Consider the following 18841-nt stretch of genomic DNA (forward strand, 5'->3'; position numbering starts at 1 on the left):
TGCTAAAAATCTCTCTGCCTCAGAGAACTCTACCTGACACCTGCTGGGGCTGGGAAAGCTTGGGAGTAGACGGGAAGGAAACGGGTCTCTTGTGTGAATGGACGTGTGCTCGAGCAGAAGGAGGCATCGTGACAGTGACCAGCATTAACTAAAAAACAGGAACAGCTCCTCCTGGGGGTCTCTATCTCCACAGTGTGCTGTTAACTAATCAAGCAACAGGATACTCTGCCAGGCCAATTTTATCATTCCACCTGGAAAACCAGAGAACCCGGACCGGGAGGGGCAAGGTGCCTTGCCCAGGGCCATGCAGCTAATGGGTAGGGGGCAGATCAGATTCTCGTAGGCCTAACTGGTGACTGGATGGGACCTCAGGTGGTGAGGGCTCCTGTCCTGTGCTGGGAATGGCTGCCATGACTATGTAGCTCAGAATGAAGCATTAAATGATATAGGGCCTCTTAGTTCTATCTTAAATTGCAATTAGTTTATTTAATAGGGGGAAGACCTTGAGTCTGTTATAGAAATACCTTTTCCTGCAGATTTTCTTCTATATAAAGTGAGACAAGGCCACTTCCATGTCTGCCAGTATTTGTGAAAAATACACCTTACGGAATTCAGATAGGAGGCGTCATCTAGACTTTGAAAGGTGCTTAGCTCATTCCCTGCCTTAAGTCAGGGATTCTCCTCACTCATACTAATGATGAAACACTCCAAAGGCTCTGCATGGAGGGAAGGAGGTGACAGCAATGGCTACAGCTTACTGAGTGATGGCCAGTCCTTGCAAAGGCCCTGCATGGAAGGACCTACCCATTTTTCAGATGAGGACACTGAGGCTCAATAGGGTGAGGTACTTAGTTCAATGTCAGTAATTAGGTGGCAAAACCATGGCAAGAAGCTTTGCCTGACTCAGAGCCCTTTTATTTATCCTAAGCTGCCTTTCTCTGCAGGGAAAAGTAAAAAGCAAACCAAAACCCACCAAGAAGAGTTTCCACAGGCTCCTTCAGCATTTTCAGTGCTTGGTTTCTAACAATATGTGTGCGAGGAGAGATATCTCCCTGTACCTCATGAAATCCTTCATGTTATGATGTAGGCCCCTTTTCTCTTCTGGCCCCAGGAACACAAAACCAGTATATAAACTCAAGTTTGGAAAAGTAAAGCCTTGCCCATCCCTGCATGAACCTTGCTGCCCTTTCTCCAGGCTGAACAAACCAGGCCTTTTTTTCTCCTGGTCTTAGCTCGGGGTTGGGGACCAGACCTCAGGAGGGCAGGAGAGCAGACACAGGGCCGAAGGGGCCAGGCCCCAAGGCCAGCCTGCGGGCAGTGATATGGATGTGAACAGGGACACGGGCACGGCAGGCGGGGAAAGATTAGCCCAGCTGGCAGTGGCCAGTGGAAAAAAGGGCAGCAATTCAGTGCCAGGCGGGAAGGTGGTGAGAAATGCGCCCTGTCTTTGAGCTTGGGGAACACGGCCAGGAGAAACAAGGGGGGGAAGGAGAGGGAAACAGAGAGAGAGAGAGAGAGTATGTAGTGGTTGAGTCATGAACTTTGGTTGCCCCACTGTGTGCCGAGGGCCTGTGATGTGCAGGTTGTGAGACCATCATGAGATAATTTAGGTAAAACTCACAGGACAGCATCTTGCACATAATCAGCTCTCAGAAAGTAGTCATCAGTCTTACAGAAGAATTGCAGGAGAAATGATAGGTTGGCAATGTCACCGTTTTCAATCACAAATGCAGCATGCTCATGAATATACCTGAACTCATTAGGAGAAATGCTTTTGGAGAACCTTATCATGGATGGAGAAAGCTGCCAACACCTGGACCTGAAACAATTTGAACGCAAACGAGAGGCATTCTTTTACATATAACGAAGGTATTTGGACCCCACCTCATGACCCATCCAAAAATGAACTCCAACTGCATTATACAACTAAATGTGTTAGAACTAGAACACTCCTACAAGGAAACATAGGGGTAAGTCATGGTGAACTTGAATTTGGCAATGGTTTCTTAGATATGACACCGAAAGCACAAGAAACAAAGGAAAGAGTAGATAAATTGGACACCAGCATAATTAAAACATTTTGGGCTTCAAAGGACATCACCAAGAAAGTGCAACGGCAATCCACAGGCTCATAGAAAACTTCTGCATCATACATCTGATAAGAGACTTGCGCCTACAACATGTCGAGAACACTTACAACTCAAGAAGAAGACACTAACTAACCCAATTAAGAAATGGGGAAGGATATTAGTGGACAGTCCTCCAAAGAGCACATGTCCAGTAAACCCAGGAATAGCCCCTCAATGTCATTAGCCACCACGGAAATAAAAATCAAAAGCACAATGGATACCACTTCATCCCCACTAGGGTGCCTATAGTAAGAAGATATATAGTGAAACGGGTCAGTGAAGAGGCGGAGAAACGGGGACCCTCATGCACCGCGGGCAGGAATGCAACGCGGGGCAGTCACTTTGGGGAACAGCTGGCAGTTCCTCAAACAGTTAACCACAGAGTTACCGTAGGATCTAGTAATTCCACCTCTAGGTGTACATTTATTCCTGTAAGTTACCTTAGAAGGAAGATTAGCTAAAAATCTCAACCATAAATTAGACTGAGAGTGTGTCCAAGGGAAAAAAAATTATCTTAATGCTTAGTAAAAACCATCTCTCACGGCCCTCCTGAGTGCTGTAAATTTGGGCTGGGAGATTCCTACGACAGATGAAGACAAAGGGACACACTGGGAGAGGATCTGGGCTTAATGGTTCAAGTTCCTTGAACTTGAATATAGTGAATAAAGAAATTATTCTATTCAGAATATTTCATAATATAGGATCTAAAAGAAAATGAGCTTTCTAGGCCTCAGAATTCCCCAAGTGCCTGACAGCCCATCTTCCCAGGGGCCCAGGGAAGAAGCTGGGATTTGTCATTGTCATCCTGGAACGGGATGGAGGAGGGGCGGGTGGGGGGGGGCAAGGAATTGCATTTCTTACACTGACTTCTGCAACCTGCCTTTTCCTCTGTCTTAGCTCTTGCTTTCTGGATAACCGGACAAGGGGTAAGGGATTGGTAATTATTTAAGTAAGTCAGCAGCTGCTGCTTTGGTTTTCATTCTTGAGGCAAAATATATTATTGGAAACCTTTATTGGAGTTTTGGAAAGTCAACAGCAACGTAAATGAATGAAACACCGTCCCTGCCCTTAAGTGTTCAATCTAGTTAGCAAGGTGGTAAGATTATACATGGTATTTATAGTACAAAGGACAAGAGTGTGAACCGTGCACTGTGACCGCAGGGGAGAGAGGTTAATTCTGCAGAAGAGAGGAAGCCAGGGGTGCCGTGAAGAAATGGTAGGCATGCAGGCTTTGGGGTATGGGGGGGATCGGGGCAGCAAATGCATCAAAAATAAATTCCTGGAGGAACAACATTTATTTATTTCACAGACATTTGTTCACTACTCAGAATAATGCAGGCACTATGTTGGGTACAAGGACAAAAAGCGAAGAGGTGGCCTAGTATATGCTGTGCTTAGGAGTGTTGAGTAGCTCACTGCAACTTTTGTGTGAGTGCACATTTGTGTGTGGTGTGTATGGGGGCTGAGGGTGCTGAAAGGGGGCTGTAGCAGATCATGGAAGGTCTAGAATGCCTTAACTTTTTTAGGGGGAAAAGCACAGTCTGTCCTCAAATTCTGGGTCTGTTTCTAGCTTTGACACTTTGGGCGAGTTACCTAAACTTTCCTTTTCAAAGATTTCCTAGTTGGTAAAATGGGCATACCAATGCCTACGCTAGTCATAATGTTTGTAGGTGACCTATTACTGTTTCTAGCTTTTGAAGGCCATGGATGGTTTGGGGAAGGGAAGCAGCTGAATGGATTTGGGTTTTCAAGAGATCCTTATAGAGGCCATGATTGGAAGAATGAATGGGGGTGGGTGGGGTGAGGTGTTGTGATTGAGCAAGGTTATGGGAGACCAGGGCTAAACCAATAGTCTAGGCAAGAGATGGGGGCCCACACTGAGGCAGGTGGATGGGATGGACAGAAGTAATAGCTATTAAGGTGGCAAAATGAGCTTGCTGACTAACTGGATGTAGGGGGTGAGGGACAGAGAGAACTCTGGGATACAGGCTTTCTATTGCACAGGGGTTCCACTAACCTGGATCTGTGACACTGGGGGAGGGGCAGCCTACAGGAGGGGGTTTGGAAAGACTGACAGTGGGGCGAGGAGGGGAGGAAGAGGCAGAGTTTCCTGGGAGGTAATGGAAGGAGCAGAACTTCCTAGGAAGGCCAATGTTAGAGAAAACATTGTTCTCTGGGCGTGGGACACAGGGGGTAAGCAGGCACAGCACCCCGAAAAAGTCAATTTTAGAATTGCCAGGCAGGCCTGGATATTGGGACTTCCACTTAAAAGGCTTTGATGAGGGACTTCTTTCTAACTCGTGTCCCATGCAATTGACACTCTTTCTTCTTTTCGGTCCTTCTCAGGTGGACCCAGAGGTAATCTCCAGGACTCTCCCAAAGGCCCACTGCCCATTTAACCTCTAACATCAGTTTCTCATGGAACATACTCAGTGTTTTCAGGTCTAATTCTGAATTGTTTTCAAGTATAGTTGTCTTTATTTTTACTTTTGTGACACTGTCCCTTCCCCTTCCCAATAATAGTGGGACAGAAGAAAGGGAGGAAAATACCCAGCAGTAGTGGAGTTGGGGTGAAATCCAGTCGTTGTGTAGGGAAAGCACAGCTGTCTTTAGTCCAGACTTCGTCTTTGAGGTTGTCTCCTGATGTCCTACCCAGATGTGTCAGGTGGTTTCCCACAGGTGAGAAGACACAATGACAACTGGAAAACCAAGTTCCTTGCTCAGGCTCCTCTTAATGAGAAGGTAGCAATCACTACCCTTTGGTGTTTAAAGCCGAAGGAAAACCCAAGGCTTGTCTTTAACCTGGAAGGCACCCAGGGCTATATAACTGGGATGATTTCAGCAATGTTTTCAGGAAACTGACTCCTTGCTCCTCCCAGTCCCCTCTACCTTGTTGGTGGGGCCTGGGCATGCTTTCAAGAGACTGTTTCCTAAAACATTTTCCTGGGCTTTCCCCTCCAGAGTTGCAGAAGGGACTAACATTCAAATAAATAATAAAATCATACAGTGTGATTCAATTCAGAGGTGGGCAGTGGCTTGCCCAGAGCTCTGAGCCTGAGACTTGCTCTCTCGCCTTGCTAGAGGGAGATTAGCAAGTGGTGGAGAGGTGTTCAGGACAGACTGAGACCTTCTCCATATTCTCAAGGGGCTTGGGGGGAACTGAAAAGGGAATAATTTTCTCAGTCCACAGTTCTGTGTTGTTAACTTCCGAGGCTCTTCACCGCCTAAGTCAGCATGGGTGCCATGAGGGTCCTCATGTCCCTTTAGGAAGCCTAACTCCACTACAGTTGGTCATTTATTTTTTTGTATACCTGCCAGATGGTTAGTTCCTTAAGGATAAGAGCTTACTCCCGGTGCCTTCAGTACCATACACAATGCTCGGACACAGCTGGGAGTGTGTAAAGGAACAAAGTGACAGCAAATGCAAACCTCTAGGTGCAGATGACTTAGGGCAAAGCCTTCATTGAGGAGAAGAGAATGCTGGAAGGCCTTGGAGTCAAGAGAAGATTCCAGTGCAGGTACCCAAAGCAAACTACCCTGACAAATGATGTTGCCTGCTGAGGTCTCTGTTGAGGGATAGTGCAGTGACAGAGCTGATGCTCCAAAATGAGACAATTCTAGGGTCCATCTAGACCCTCACTGTTCGCTAATTATAGGAACTTTGGCCAAATCATTCTTTTGTGGACTTAATCACCTCGTTGTAAAGTGGTGATAATACTTCCTTACAAAGGCTCTTATATTTTAGGATGGAGGTCAGGACTCAGGGGACTGGTAATAAAAAAAAGACTTTGTTATCAGAGGAAATCATTCTACCTATCATCTATCTATCATCTATCTATCTATCTATCTATCTATCTATCTATCTATCTATCTATCATCTATCTATCTATCTATCATCTATCTATCATCTATCTATCATCTATCATCTGTCTACCTTATTTATCTATCTATAATCTATCATTTATCTACCTTTATCATCTATCTATCATCTATCTATCATCTATCTATCATCTATCTATCATCTATCTATCTATCTATCTATCTATCTATCTATCTATCTATCATCTATCTATCATCTATCTTATCTATCTATCTATCATCTATCCATCCATTCATCCATCTTATTAGTTTCAATAAGTGTTTGAGATTATTATTGCTGTTCTTGTGGTTTTGGTAGTAGAGCCCCCAGTACTCACCATGGTTACTAGTACATTGCAAGCACTCAACAGATGTTTATTGGTTGAAAGAGTTACACCAACCTGTGATCTTTTATAGGAAATTATTCCTCCTTTAGTATTCCCTAAGTATATGTCATCACCATCCGCCCAGATGATTAAGCCAAAAGTCTTGATTCCTTGATTTATTGAGCACTTAGTAGGGTCTAGGCAGGGCACCGGGATGAGGAAGGTGGGGCGAGCTTGATAAGCTAGACCCAACCACAGCTCTGCAGGGTGTGAGCGAAAAAGGAAGCAGGAGAACCTATCCTTTGTTTAGTTTTCCATTCATCATTAGATGTAGCTCATACGTGGGACATTTTAAGAGTTTTGATACCTGGGCAACAACGTAGAGATACTTATAATCCACAGCCATGTGGATCGAGAAAAAGCTGCCAATACCCTGCAGTGGTTCCTGGGACTAGGATATGCATAGGCCACGTTTTGGAATTCTCACTCTTCGTGAAAACTAGGAAGAAATACTACTTGTTTTGAATTCTACTAGGACTCTCACTCCCGTCCCGCCTCTCTGTAGATGAGCTAAATGAGCAGGCAGAAGAATGAAAAGGACCCATGGACAGTGATTGGACTACATCTTTTGAGAAGCCAACTTACAGCTGAGCTCGCTCGCTTGCATCTACTGAGAGCGGGCTGTACTTTCTCTATCTCTGTCTATGTCTAAAGAAGAGTTTCAGAAAAGTTCTGCCCCTCTCTGGCTTCATTGTGAGTCAGTAGGCCCCGTGCGTGCGCGTGCGGGTGGCCGGCAGAGTTACGTGGTCAGCCAGCCCCGCGGTGACCGTGGCACGGGTGGGTGTGAAGTGCTATAAAAGGTGACTTCCTTCGAGACCAGCACACGGGCCTCTCAGGGGCCCTTGGTTTCACCCTTTCCCTCTCTTGTTAAAAAGGGATTATTGTCCAATTAAGCCATTTAATCCCAAGGTAGAGATTCATGTTTGAAAACAAGATTCACAGCTTTAAAAAAAACGCATCAGAGCAAGTTGAGGTCCGTCCTGCCAAGTTGCCACCTGCCCGGTTCCAGGGTGTTTCCCCGGGCGCCCAGCTCGCCCTCCTTAATTACCCTGCCCCGCACCTCCGGCCCTGCACCTCCTAAAGTGCCCTTTAGCCTGACGGGCCACACGCCCTCAGAAGTCCTTCTGCTTCTCAAGTGCCGGTCGCCCCTTGGGTCGTCTCCCTTCAGCTGACGGCTCGGTGCCCAGGCTTGTGAATAACAGTATTAGGAGCTAATGCTCGTCGGGCGCTTAGTCCGTGCCTGGCCTGGTGCTAAGCACTTTGCGCGCAGTATCTTATTAGACACCCCACAGGAGGACACCCTGGCCTGGCTCCGTGGGTGTGGGGCATCTGCGGCCATGGGCTCTGTGCTCAGAAGGGCCCTCCTCGTGGTTTAATGCCCTGCTGTGCCATCCTGAAATTCTTACCCACTTCTGAGCAAGGGAGCTGCATTTGCATTTGCATTTGCACTTCCCACCGGGCCCTGCAAATTATTTCAGGTCCTGAAAATGCCCAATAACCCATAAATTCTTTTTCTTCTTTTCTGCATGATGCCTAATACCTTGCCGGGGGAGGGACCAGTACATTTCAAATTGTGATGCCAGGAGCCCCTCTGGAAGGTGGGTGCCATTACCTCCCTAAAGAGAAGTTGTCTAAGGGAAAGGAACCACGTCGGGGCTCTTAGTGGGGAAGGCAAAGTATCCGTGAGAATGTGACAAGTCGTTAAACTGTAAGCCTCGGTTTTCCCATCTGCAAAGTGGGTGACAATAATCACACCTAAGCCACAGCCTGTTTCAAGGTCGAGATGAGGTCACAGCTTTGACACACGATACGATGGCATTAGTTATTGTTATGCATTATGGATGCTTAGCAGGTACAAACCATCCAGTTTTGCTTGTGACGTGGTGTGAGTCACTTGCCCAACTGCACGGTGCCCTTATCCCAGGGGTCTGTCCCCTACCTGTCCCACAGGGCTGGGAAGAGTGTCCGCTCTCTCCACGTGCTGGCCGATCACAGAGGGGTTGCTAGAGCTGATAAGCACCGGGGTGCTGATCTCCACCATGTGGCGCCCCGAGGGAGAATGGACCATCCTGTTGAGGGTGTTCAAGGCCGTCGTGATGGAGAACTGCCCAGGCCCCTTCCTTCTGGACCCAGGGCCCCTTCGGAGGGTGGACGCATTGGTGGCTTTGCCTCCGGAGGGCGAGGGCACCAGGGACAGGCTTTTTGTGCGGGACACCTGGCGGCCTTTGTGCTTCTCCAGCAGGTGTCTGGCGGTGAGGTTTGGCTGAAAAGACCAAAGGTGGGGTGAGAAGTTAGTCTTCCTGGTCTAATATGAGCAGCGAAGTCTTACTCGGGCTAGTCTGAAGCCAGTTCAGATGCTACCAGCTCCCTCGCCAGCCCTTGGTCAGCTTCCACCCTTTATCAGTATGCTCCAATTCCTTCACCGTATCAGTAAGTTCTCGCAACCCTCTTGCAAAGTGTGTCTACTCTTTCCCTCTTTCCCAAGGTCCAAAGGGTTACAAATAAGCCATGATACTCTTTCCTGATCGGGACCAACTCCTCCGTTACCCTTCCTCCCAGCCACATCCCAGCCCTTTCCACCTAGTGGACTCCTGCCCGCCTCCTTCAGCCACCTCTCAATGCCCCCCGGTGGCTGCGTGTCCCCGTGGCCCCGTGCTTTCCCATCATGGCAGCTTTCATCCTCTGCTGTAATCACGGACTTTCCTCCCCCCTGGACTGTGAGCTTCTCTGCTGCACCCCGCAGTGGAACCTGAGTGAGTGTTCGTGGAAAAATGAGTGGATGAAGTTGCTCAAGTTCATGCATTTGATAAGTGTTTGAGCCGGAATAGAAATCCTTCAGGATCCTGAATCTTTGTGCTCAGACCATCTTTTACTATTTCCTTTAAATACTTCCATCTTATCACCATTCTCTTTTGCTCTATGCCTCTTAGCGGTGTGCTGGTAAACCAGAAGAACAAACAAGCAAAACCCTGATTTGTAGAGTCTACCAATATCTGTGGTGTAAATATCTACCAGCGGTTTAACAACTGGCTAGCAAGAGTCCTGAAAATATAACAACCAGCTCTTGCAGTCTAGCACCAACTAGTTCTAGCACAACCACTGACTACATTATATTTTGAGTATCCTCGCGAGTGCAGTTCCTTCAGAAACCTGAAATATGTTAGCAAAACAGGGGTTTGTATCAATAAAATTTTCCAGAACAAGTACTTAAATTTGCATCATTATGATTGTTACCAGTCGCCCTCTAAAACCATGTCTGTCTCATTATAATTTAGAGATTCAACTATAGAGGTAAAAGGGAATATGCCCGTCTAAGAACTTTTCAACAACAATGTACAAATGATTACAATGGCCAAGATAGAAGATTTAAAACAGGTGTAGTTTCTGCCTCAAGAGGCTTGTAATATTGTGGAAAAAAGTCATCAAGTAGGTGAGGGAGCATTATAATGTCCACTTTAAAGATAAGAAAGCTGAAGCCCAGAAGGGGTGACTTGTAAGTGGTCAAGCCAGCATGCAATAAGCAAACAAGAAAATATCCGATAGTAATAAGTGTTCTGCTGTGACAGAGAGTAACTGGGGAAGGTGGCTACTTTATCTATCTATCTATCTATCTATCTATCTATCTATCTATCTATCTATCTATCATCTATCTATCTATCTATCTATCTATCATCTATCTATCTATCATCTATCTATCATCTATCTATCATCTATCTATCTATCTATCTATCTATCTATCTATCTATCTATCTATCTATCTATCATCTATCATCTATTTATCATCTGTCTGTCTGTCTGTCTATCTATCATCATCTATCTAGCTATCATCTATCTATTTATATCTATCTATTTATTAAGTAAACACATACTTTAAAAAAACACACATACTTAGCATCCAGGCCTGCAATTCCACTCCCAGATAATTACCAGAGAGAAATGAAAACATATGCTCACTCAAAAAAATGATATGCAAATGTTTATAGCAGCTTTAATCCTAGTTGCCAACCACTGGAAACAACCACGATGTCTTTCAGCTGGTGGCTGAGTACACAGACCCCGGGGCATCCGCACAATGGAATATTATTCAGTCCTGAACAGGGATGAACTACTTGCTACATGCTACCTGCAACAACGTGGATGGGTCTGAAATGCATTATGCGAAGCGAAAGCAGCCAGGCTCAGCAGGCTGCATTCTGTATGACTGTTTCTATGATGTTCCAGAAAGGGAAAACTATAGGGACAGGGAACAGATCAGGGAACAGATTGCCAGGGGTTGGGAGGAGCTACTCCCCCAGGGGCAGCATTGCCTCGTGTGTTTGGGAGCGCTGGAACTACTCTCCATGTTGATGGTGGTTACCCTGACTGCATTTACCAAAACATGTACAGCTGGACACCGAACAATGTAAATTTTACTGTATATAAGTAAGAATAAGTACAGAAAAGCTGTTGTTCCAGATTACAAGGACGGAGACCAGTTAGGAAGTTGCTGAAGTTGTTTAGGCAGGCCCTCACAGCCTCCGATTGGGGACAGTGTCCTTCCGTTCCCCAGAGCGCCTGTCCCTCCACTGTCCCCCCTGTAAAGGGACAGTATACGCTCTTTGAGTTGAATGAGTGAACTTCTTCACGGTCATTCACAGCCACAATGAATTAATGTTTTTCTGCTTCCACCTAATTGTCCTGTGGCCAGGTGAGCAACACCATCAGCGTTTCCATCAGCAACACTGACCAAGGAAGCTGGGTGACTCCCCGTCTATGCTCTGCCTACGTGACTAATGGCTCATTTGGGGAAGGACTGCACATCTCTTAAATATGTGCCCACTCATTTGAAACAGTGTCCTTGAGGTTCATTGGGCCGAGCAAGATTCACTTAACCCAGGGACGCCCTGTTGGAGAAGTCCTGACAAGAGTGGTGTAAGCGCAGGGTTTGTTTTACCGCCCTTTTATCTACGTGCCATTCAATACATCAAATGCTACATTAACAAGAAAAATCCTGCTTATGCCAAAACACACACACACACCCCGCTTGGCTCTCATGAGAAAGCTTTCCTTCCTTCCAGTTGCTTTGCATGGCCCTGGAAATTCAAAACGTACTTAAGAGTCCTCAGTAAGTGCTGGTCTTAGTGAAACGACTGAAGTCAGAACTGAGGCACTGCCTTAGGAAGCTCAGTTTAGGTTTCAAGGAATTTTGGAAAACCAGGTTCCCGGATTAGAGAGACCATTTATTATCTTTTTTCCCCTCCTTTTATTTGTTTGAAGAACAAATAAAGCAATGGCTAGTTTGATGATAATCTTGAGGGTTCTTGTGATGACCAGTTTTAGAGGTGAAGTCGTGGGGAGAGTAGCCAAGTGAATAATTATTAAAGGTAGACGTTTGGGGAAAGAAGGGTGTCAGAAACGGGTCATACAATCATCAGTGCCTCTCCCCAGTCCCAGCTATGAAGAAGCTTCTTAAGATAACGCGGGGGGCTGTGTGAGGTCTCATCTGCAAAAATCCCAGCTTTCCTGGGTGTTCAGCTAGACACGAGCTGTAGCTCCTCTCTGCCCTGAGAGTCTTAGCCACTGTCTCCAATCCACGTAATTGTTTCCCTTCACCAGATGTGGCCTGACCCAGCAAATGGCTCCACCACCGACCTAGGCACACGGATCAGAAAGGGGGCATGATCCTTGATCACCTCCTCTCCTCCCTACTTCTGTCAGCCTCCTAGCCTGCTGGGCCTACCTCCAAAAAGGCCCTCGAATGGGCAGATTCCGATCTACAGGTCAGAGCCACCATCGCCTTCTAACTGAGCCACGCAGTAGCTCCTGGCTGTTCTTTCTGCGTGTTTTCTCTCCTCCCCTCTTCAAATCATCCTTCCCCCTGTAGCCAGAGCAGTCCTTGGGAAACCCAAACCTGCGGGAATCACTGCCTCGCTTAAAACCTTTCGATAGCTTCTCCTGACTTCTGCATCAAGCTTGAACTTGGACTATGACAGAGACAAGCATACTCACCAAGTACCCTCTCTCTGTGCTCCCCCTGTACTCGAGCTGACTTGAAGACACGTAGGGCTCTGTGACTGGATCCGGCCAACGGGCTGTGAGTGGGACTGACAGGTGTCCCTTCTGAGCCGAGGCATTTGCTGATATACAACCTGCTCTTCCTCACACTTTCCCTGCCACGAAAACTAGGAAGCCCGTGTGTTCCGTTGGTGCCACTACAAGATGCGCCGGCCTTACTGGTCTGGGTCCCTGCGTGACTCATGTGAGCAGAGCCTCTCACCATTCTGGGTCGAACATATAATGTGGGTGAGAAATAACTTTTTCTTTGTTAAGCCACTGAGATTTTGGGGCTGTTTGTTACCTTGGCATAAACTATTATTAACACAGGATGGTTTGTAAAGCTCTCTGAATCTGTCCCCCATTTATTTCCCTGGCTCCATTTTGGGGTCACTTTCTTACTCTCTAAGCTCCAACTCTAGTATTCTTTTGGTCCATGGATATATCACAGTTCCTCATCCTGCAGGACTTTTGCACATGTTACCCCCATTCCCTATAACACTCTTTCCTTCATCCTTAGCTACGTAACTCCTAATCATCTGTCAGATCTTGGCTTAAGAGGTATTTGCTGATCCCCAAACCAGAGAAACTGCACATCATATCCTCTCTCTCCACAAAGTTCCCCACTTTATTCTTTGTGTCATTCATCACACTTATAATTGCTTGATTAATGTCTGACTTCACAATCTGAAAGTAGGGACCCTGTCTTGTATCTTTGGAACTTAGCACAGGACCTGACATAGCAGGCGCTCAGTGAAAAATTAGTCGAATGACTGAATATATGTTTAGAATGTGGTCACATTGAATGGTTTGTTCTCTAGTTTCTTTCCAAATTACTCTGAGAATCTCCTAAATATTTTTTTTCATTCATTCACTTGTTAAGCAATGTTTCTCTTATGGAGTATTTGTTCTGTGTTAGGCGAGGTGTTCAGAGAAGAGATAAATGAGTGTGCAACTGGTTGCTAAGATTTTATGGGGAAAGTGGGTTTCTAGGTGCTCCTTGTTAAATGAGTGAAATTTGAACAGGAGGAGGGAATTGGGTGGCTATGCCTGGCGGGGGCCTCAGCAGGAGAAAAAGCGCTGGGAATGAGGCCTTATTAGAGATAGACCAGCCTCTCTGGACCCTTCCTCCTTCCCTCCATTCCATTTTCATCCCTTCGACACTGATGCAGTAGAGGGGGTACAGAAAACCCTGACAGCTGTGCAGCATTCTGGACACAGCCTTCACTTCAGAACCTGCTTTGGTTCTTAGGAATGAAAGAATTGGCTCCATCTCTCCAATCATGCCGCTGTTCTGTTTTCACCCCACTCTCTCTGCTAAGATGGCTGGGAGTATGCCTTTTATTTCTTTTCTTTTTTTTTAAGAAAATATGTTTTTATGGATTTTTTTTAGGGAGAGAAGGGAGAGGGAGAGAAACATTGATGAGAGCAAGACATTGATCGCCTGCCTCCTGGACGCCCTCTACTGGCAGCCCTCTACAGGACATGTGCGTGACCGGGAATCGAACTGGCCACCTCTTGGTGCATCCGGCGGAGCTCAACCGAGCCTCACCAGCCAGGCCCTTTTACTTCTTTCATAGCTCCCCACTGCTTACTTTTACTGCTTTATGGTTTGTAAGCACCCAATAAATGCAGTTAATCAATGAATCTTCTCCTTTAAATTTGTAATGACCTGCTTCAAGCTAGGGTGAGGCTGAAGGCTACAGAGGTTAGGGACTCAGGTCATATTGGATAGAGAGCCTAGCATGTGTTCTTTCTTTCTTTAAAAAACAAGTGATATGTGCTCATTTCAGAAGATTTACAAAATATAAGCCAGCAGAAGAAAATGAAAATCATCTAGAATCTCACCATCCGGTGATCATCACCATTAATATTTTGGCACATTTCCTTTTAGCCCTTTATCTACTAATATATACACACATATATTTATAGGGCTAGTTTTATATAGTTCAATTTGTTTCTTTTTATTGTGGCGAGAACCATGGAACATAAAATTTGTCATATGACCAATTTTTAAGTGTACAGTTCAGTAGTGTTAAGTATATTCACATTGTTGTGAAACAGATCTCCAGAACTTTTTCTTCTTCTAAATCTGAAACTCCATACCCATTAAACTTTATTTTTTTAAAATATTTTTTTAAATTGATTTCAGAGATAGGAAGGGAGAGGGAGAGAGAGATAGAAACATCAATGATGAGAGAGTCACTGATCAGCTGCCTCCTGCACACCCCCAACTGGGGATCGAACCTTGATCTCCTGGATCCTAGGGATCCAGGGAATGTGCCCTGACCAGGAATCGAACCTTGATCTCCTGGATCCTAGGTCAATGCTCAACTGCTGAGCCAAGCCGGCCGGGCCATTAAACTTTATTTTACTTAATAAATCATAAACATTTTTCCATAATACCAAATACTCCATGATACTGAATATTCTTCTCCAATATTATTTTTAATAAGTATATATATTTCCATCACCATTATTTTTATTTTTTACTTTATTTTATTTTTTAAAAAAATATATCTTTACTGATTTCAGAGAGAGGAAGGGAGAGGGAAAGAGAGAGGCAGAAACATCAATGATGAGAGAGTCATTGATCGGCTGCCTCCTGCCGCCCCCACTGGGGATCGAACCTACAACCCGGGTGTGTGCCCTGACCAGGAATCAAACCTCGATCTCCAGGATCCTAGGTCGATGCTCAACCACTGAGCCATGCTGGCTGAGCATCACCATTATTTTTAAAAACTAAACCTAATTGTTGTTTTTTTAGATTATTTCAGGTTTGGTTTTGTTTTGTTTTTACCATTACACACAACGCTACAGTGAATACTTTCGCACATCCTATACATATATTTCTGCATTTGTTTTAATGTTACCTTATCATAAACTCTCACATGTGGAACTGCTGACTCAAAGGAGATGAACATTTTTAACATTCTCGATATGAGTTTCAGTTTGAATATGAGAGATTACACCAGTTCCCATTCCTATCAGCAGAGTGAAAGGCCCCTTGCCCCACACTCTTCCCAGAACTGGATACTATCATCTGGCATCTTTTCTTTAGGGACTTTAGTTAGTTCTGAATACACCTCAGATCAAATAGAAATCGCCCTCAGGAATCACTGCGGCGCATGCGTCTTTCTGGGAAGCTTGAAACAGATGTAGGCTTAATACTCACGCACCTCAACAAACAAGATTGGGAAGATGCCTATTTTGTCTCCCAACTTTCCTTCTGCCCAGTTCTCATCCACTCGGCTGATCACAGTGATGATGTCATCCTGAAAGAGAAAAAGTCCCATGGTCAGCATTTATTCGCAGTTTTCAGGTGGCTAAATCTTGCGGCGGACATCAGCTTGGAGTCCCAGGTGGTACAAGGTGCAAGGAATGTGGTTCGTTCATGACTTATTTACAGAATTTTCCTGCTAAATGATCTTTCTCCGTAAAGGGCCAGATTTGGATCACAAAGACACATGAGAAATAGCAATAATTTGAAGGGTCAATGGACTCCAAAGGAAAACTTAGAAATGTTTCTAATTTTCAATCACCAGCAGGATCGGGGCTTTTCATTTAAATTAATCTGATGAGGATATCAGGATGAAAGTCACAGGGAGACAGACTTTTATCTTAACAAAAGGAAGAACGAATTTCATTCTGATTTCGAAGACCTCTCAGAACCCATCAATATTTCATGTATCAAATGTAAAGTGCCTTTTAATTCAAAATTTTCTTATTATGAAAGGTTATATGTAGATTTGTAGAAACATTTGAAAACACAGATAAGCAAAACAAAGAAAAAAATTCTACCACAATATAGGTACAACCACTGTAAGCACCTTGGTTAATACCTTTTTTCCAGATTCTTTTCTATGAAGAGAAAACATATATACATGTGTCTATAAACATGCTAATTTTAAAAATCTTTTCCAGAAAAATACACAAATGAATGTAATAAAGTACATACATGTTAGATGTATAACTTGATGAATTTTTATGTGGACTCTGTCCGACCCTCATCCAGATCAAGAGTTACAGAACACTCCAGTATCCAGAAGGCTCCTTCGTACCCTTTTCTATCATCCAGCAAGAGGTAACCACCCTTCTGACTCCTGGTGTTTACGTTCATTTTGCCTATTTTTGTACTTCGCACAAATGTAGGACACATTGATTTTGCACTTAATACCCCATCAGGGGCACCTTTCACATCTATACCTGGTCACCAATCTAAACCTGAATAGTCGTCACTGATCTCTTTGACCTTCTGATCCATGCCCCTGGGTAATTTAAATGAGTCTAAATCTAAATCCATTTACTGCACTGTATCTTTTCTTAACCTTTCTGTCCTTATTACAATTTGCAACTACGCTTTTAGAGGTTATTGCTTCTTTGATGCCTACCCACCCCATCAGAACGCAGACTCCACATGTGCACGGCCTATGTCTGTTTTGCCCAGTTCCATGCCCCCAGCACCTAATGCGGTGGCACCCCCTTCGGGAGTCATCCAAGACATATTTCTCGAATGTGTGCATGCATGAGTAATGACTGTGTGAATAAATGGTACAATGTAATGGTTTGGAAAACACCAGGGAAGGATCACGGGTTTAATTTGGATACGCTGAGTTCAGAAAGAGCAGACTAGCGCAGACTCAGCCTCCCATACCCCTCCAGAATGGATCGAATCCTGTCTTCTGGATCCTTGTCATAATTTCCCACTTATATGTCTGTTCCTTCCACTAGACTGCTGGCTCTGTGAAGGCAGGGACAGTGACTCGTCACTTTGTCCCCAGTGGTCAGCTTGGCACATGGATGGGCTCACTGAATGAATGAGCTGGTAGAGTAAGTGTCCCAGTGTGCGAATTCCCAGAGAGGGGGAACCCCCCCCCAAAAAACCACCCAAAACATAATGCTCCCTGCCTATGTCTTCCTCCAGCTGTGTCCCCAGAGCTCAGTATCTAAATACTGAAAAAATGCTTCTGGAATTGAACTGTCCTTCCCCTGACTGCGATTGAAATATAGACTTTGCAGTTTGGGCTACAGAATGACCTTCCTCAGGGCACTCACTTGGAGGTGCCAAGACAAGAATGATCAGTATTTCAAAGTGTGGAGGGCAGTGAGGTTATCTAGGAGGAGGGACTGGAGAAAATCTCATTTCTGGCAGCAGTGGGATAAAAATCTTTTACAGAACAGAAGACCTTTCCTGAGCCACCTTAACGGTGCCACTTCTTATATGTGATTTGCCATAAGCAGCAAAGAATGAAAATCACCCCAACTATGGTTTCTATGAGAAAATGTGAATGTTTAAGGAATGATAAATACTAGACACAGAATTAAAGTCGTCTAGACTTTAGGAGAGGTATGGAGGCAAAAAACTTTAGGGTAGTTAATGTCCTTGGAAAATATGTCTTGTGAGAGGTTAGTTATCTATACAAAGGTATAATTATATTATGGTGTGTGTTTGGAGTGTTTTGAATGCGGCTTTTACAGCAAAACACTGTTGAAAATGAGAAGAATTAGGTGATAAGCACTTGGTCAGCAAGGCTGCCTTACAGGTACATGATAAAGAAGTAAGGACTGTAGTTTTGCAAGCATGCTATCAAATTGTGTCTATAATTTCCTGCCCCCGTGTCTGTTCCTCCCACTACTCTGTCTAAGGCAGGGACTGGGACTCATTCAGGCTGTAGCCCCAGTGCCTGCAAAGAAGAGGTGCTCAAAGTGACTGTAGAATGAATGAATGAATGAATGAATGAATGAATGCATGAATGAATGAATGTGTAAATGCTTATTTTTGTTACTGCAATAGAAAAGGCTTCAGGGTTTCTATAAAATTGCTATTAGTAGATTTCTCTAGTGTAGTTTAAATTATACACACATATTACATGAATAAGCACCTATGTGTATTCACACATACATACGTATATACGCTTACGTATAAAATAGATATAGTTGAAAAAAATAAGCAAATATTAAACAAACAACTCCGGGTTCTGCCGCAGTCTCTGCGCGGCCCCCAGCCACGTCGGCGGCCGCCCGGAAGCTCACCTTGAGGAAGGTCAGGCAGTCTTGGCTGTCGCTCTTGTCCTTCCGCAGGTCGAAGTTGTAGAGGGCCCGGCACAGGGGGGGCGGCTGGGGCAGCTGCTTGATGACTGCCACCGAGCTGGCTGGGAAGAAGCCGCTGACCCCGTTGATCTCCCCCTGGTACCAGTTCTCGTCCAGCTGTCTCCGCAGGAGGATGACATCTCCCTTGTTAAAGCTCAGGTCGCCGGGGTTCTGCCCTCGGTAGTTGCATAAGGCCTTCGCTCGAGGCACCTGCCAAGAAAACATGCACTTGGCTTAGAGGCTGGAGGGACAGAATGAATCATAGTAATAATTACCCACGGAGGGCTCCCAGTGTGCTAAGTGCTGAGCGCGGATCGCCCCGCGGGTCTGTAAACACCGAATGCA

The 18841-nt window shown here is 45.1% G+C and overlaps 1 protein-coding gene across 2 annotated transcripts in view; it reads right to left on the minus strand.

The window, feature by feature from the left end:
* The window catches only part of SH3RF2 (SH3 domain containing ring finger 2), a 113404-nt gene that overhangs the window by 48634 nt on the left and 45929 nt on the right, over positions 1-18841 (minus strand). For both annotated transcript variants that reach the window (XM_081137340.1, XM_081137339.1), the window contains exons 3-5: positions 18440-18706; positions 15586-15681; positions 8313-8636 (exon numbers count right to left, since the gene is read on the minus strand). In XM_081137340.1, coding sequence (XP_080993466.1) covers positions 8313-8636; positions 15586-15681; positions 18440-18706 — 687 coding nt within the window. The remainder of the gene's footprint in view (positions 1-8312; positions 8637-15585; positions 15682-18439; positions 18707-18841) is intronic.

The sequence above is a fragment of the Miniopterus schreibersii genome (genome assembly GCF_964146895.1).
Source record: "Miniopterus schreibersii genome assembly, chromosome: 4".
NCBI lineage: Eukaryota > Metazoa > Chordata > Mammalia > Chiroptera > Miniopteridae > Miniopterus > Miniopterus schreibersii.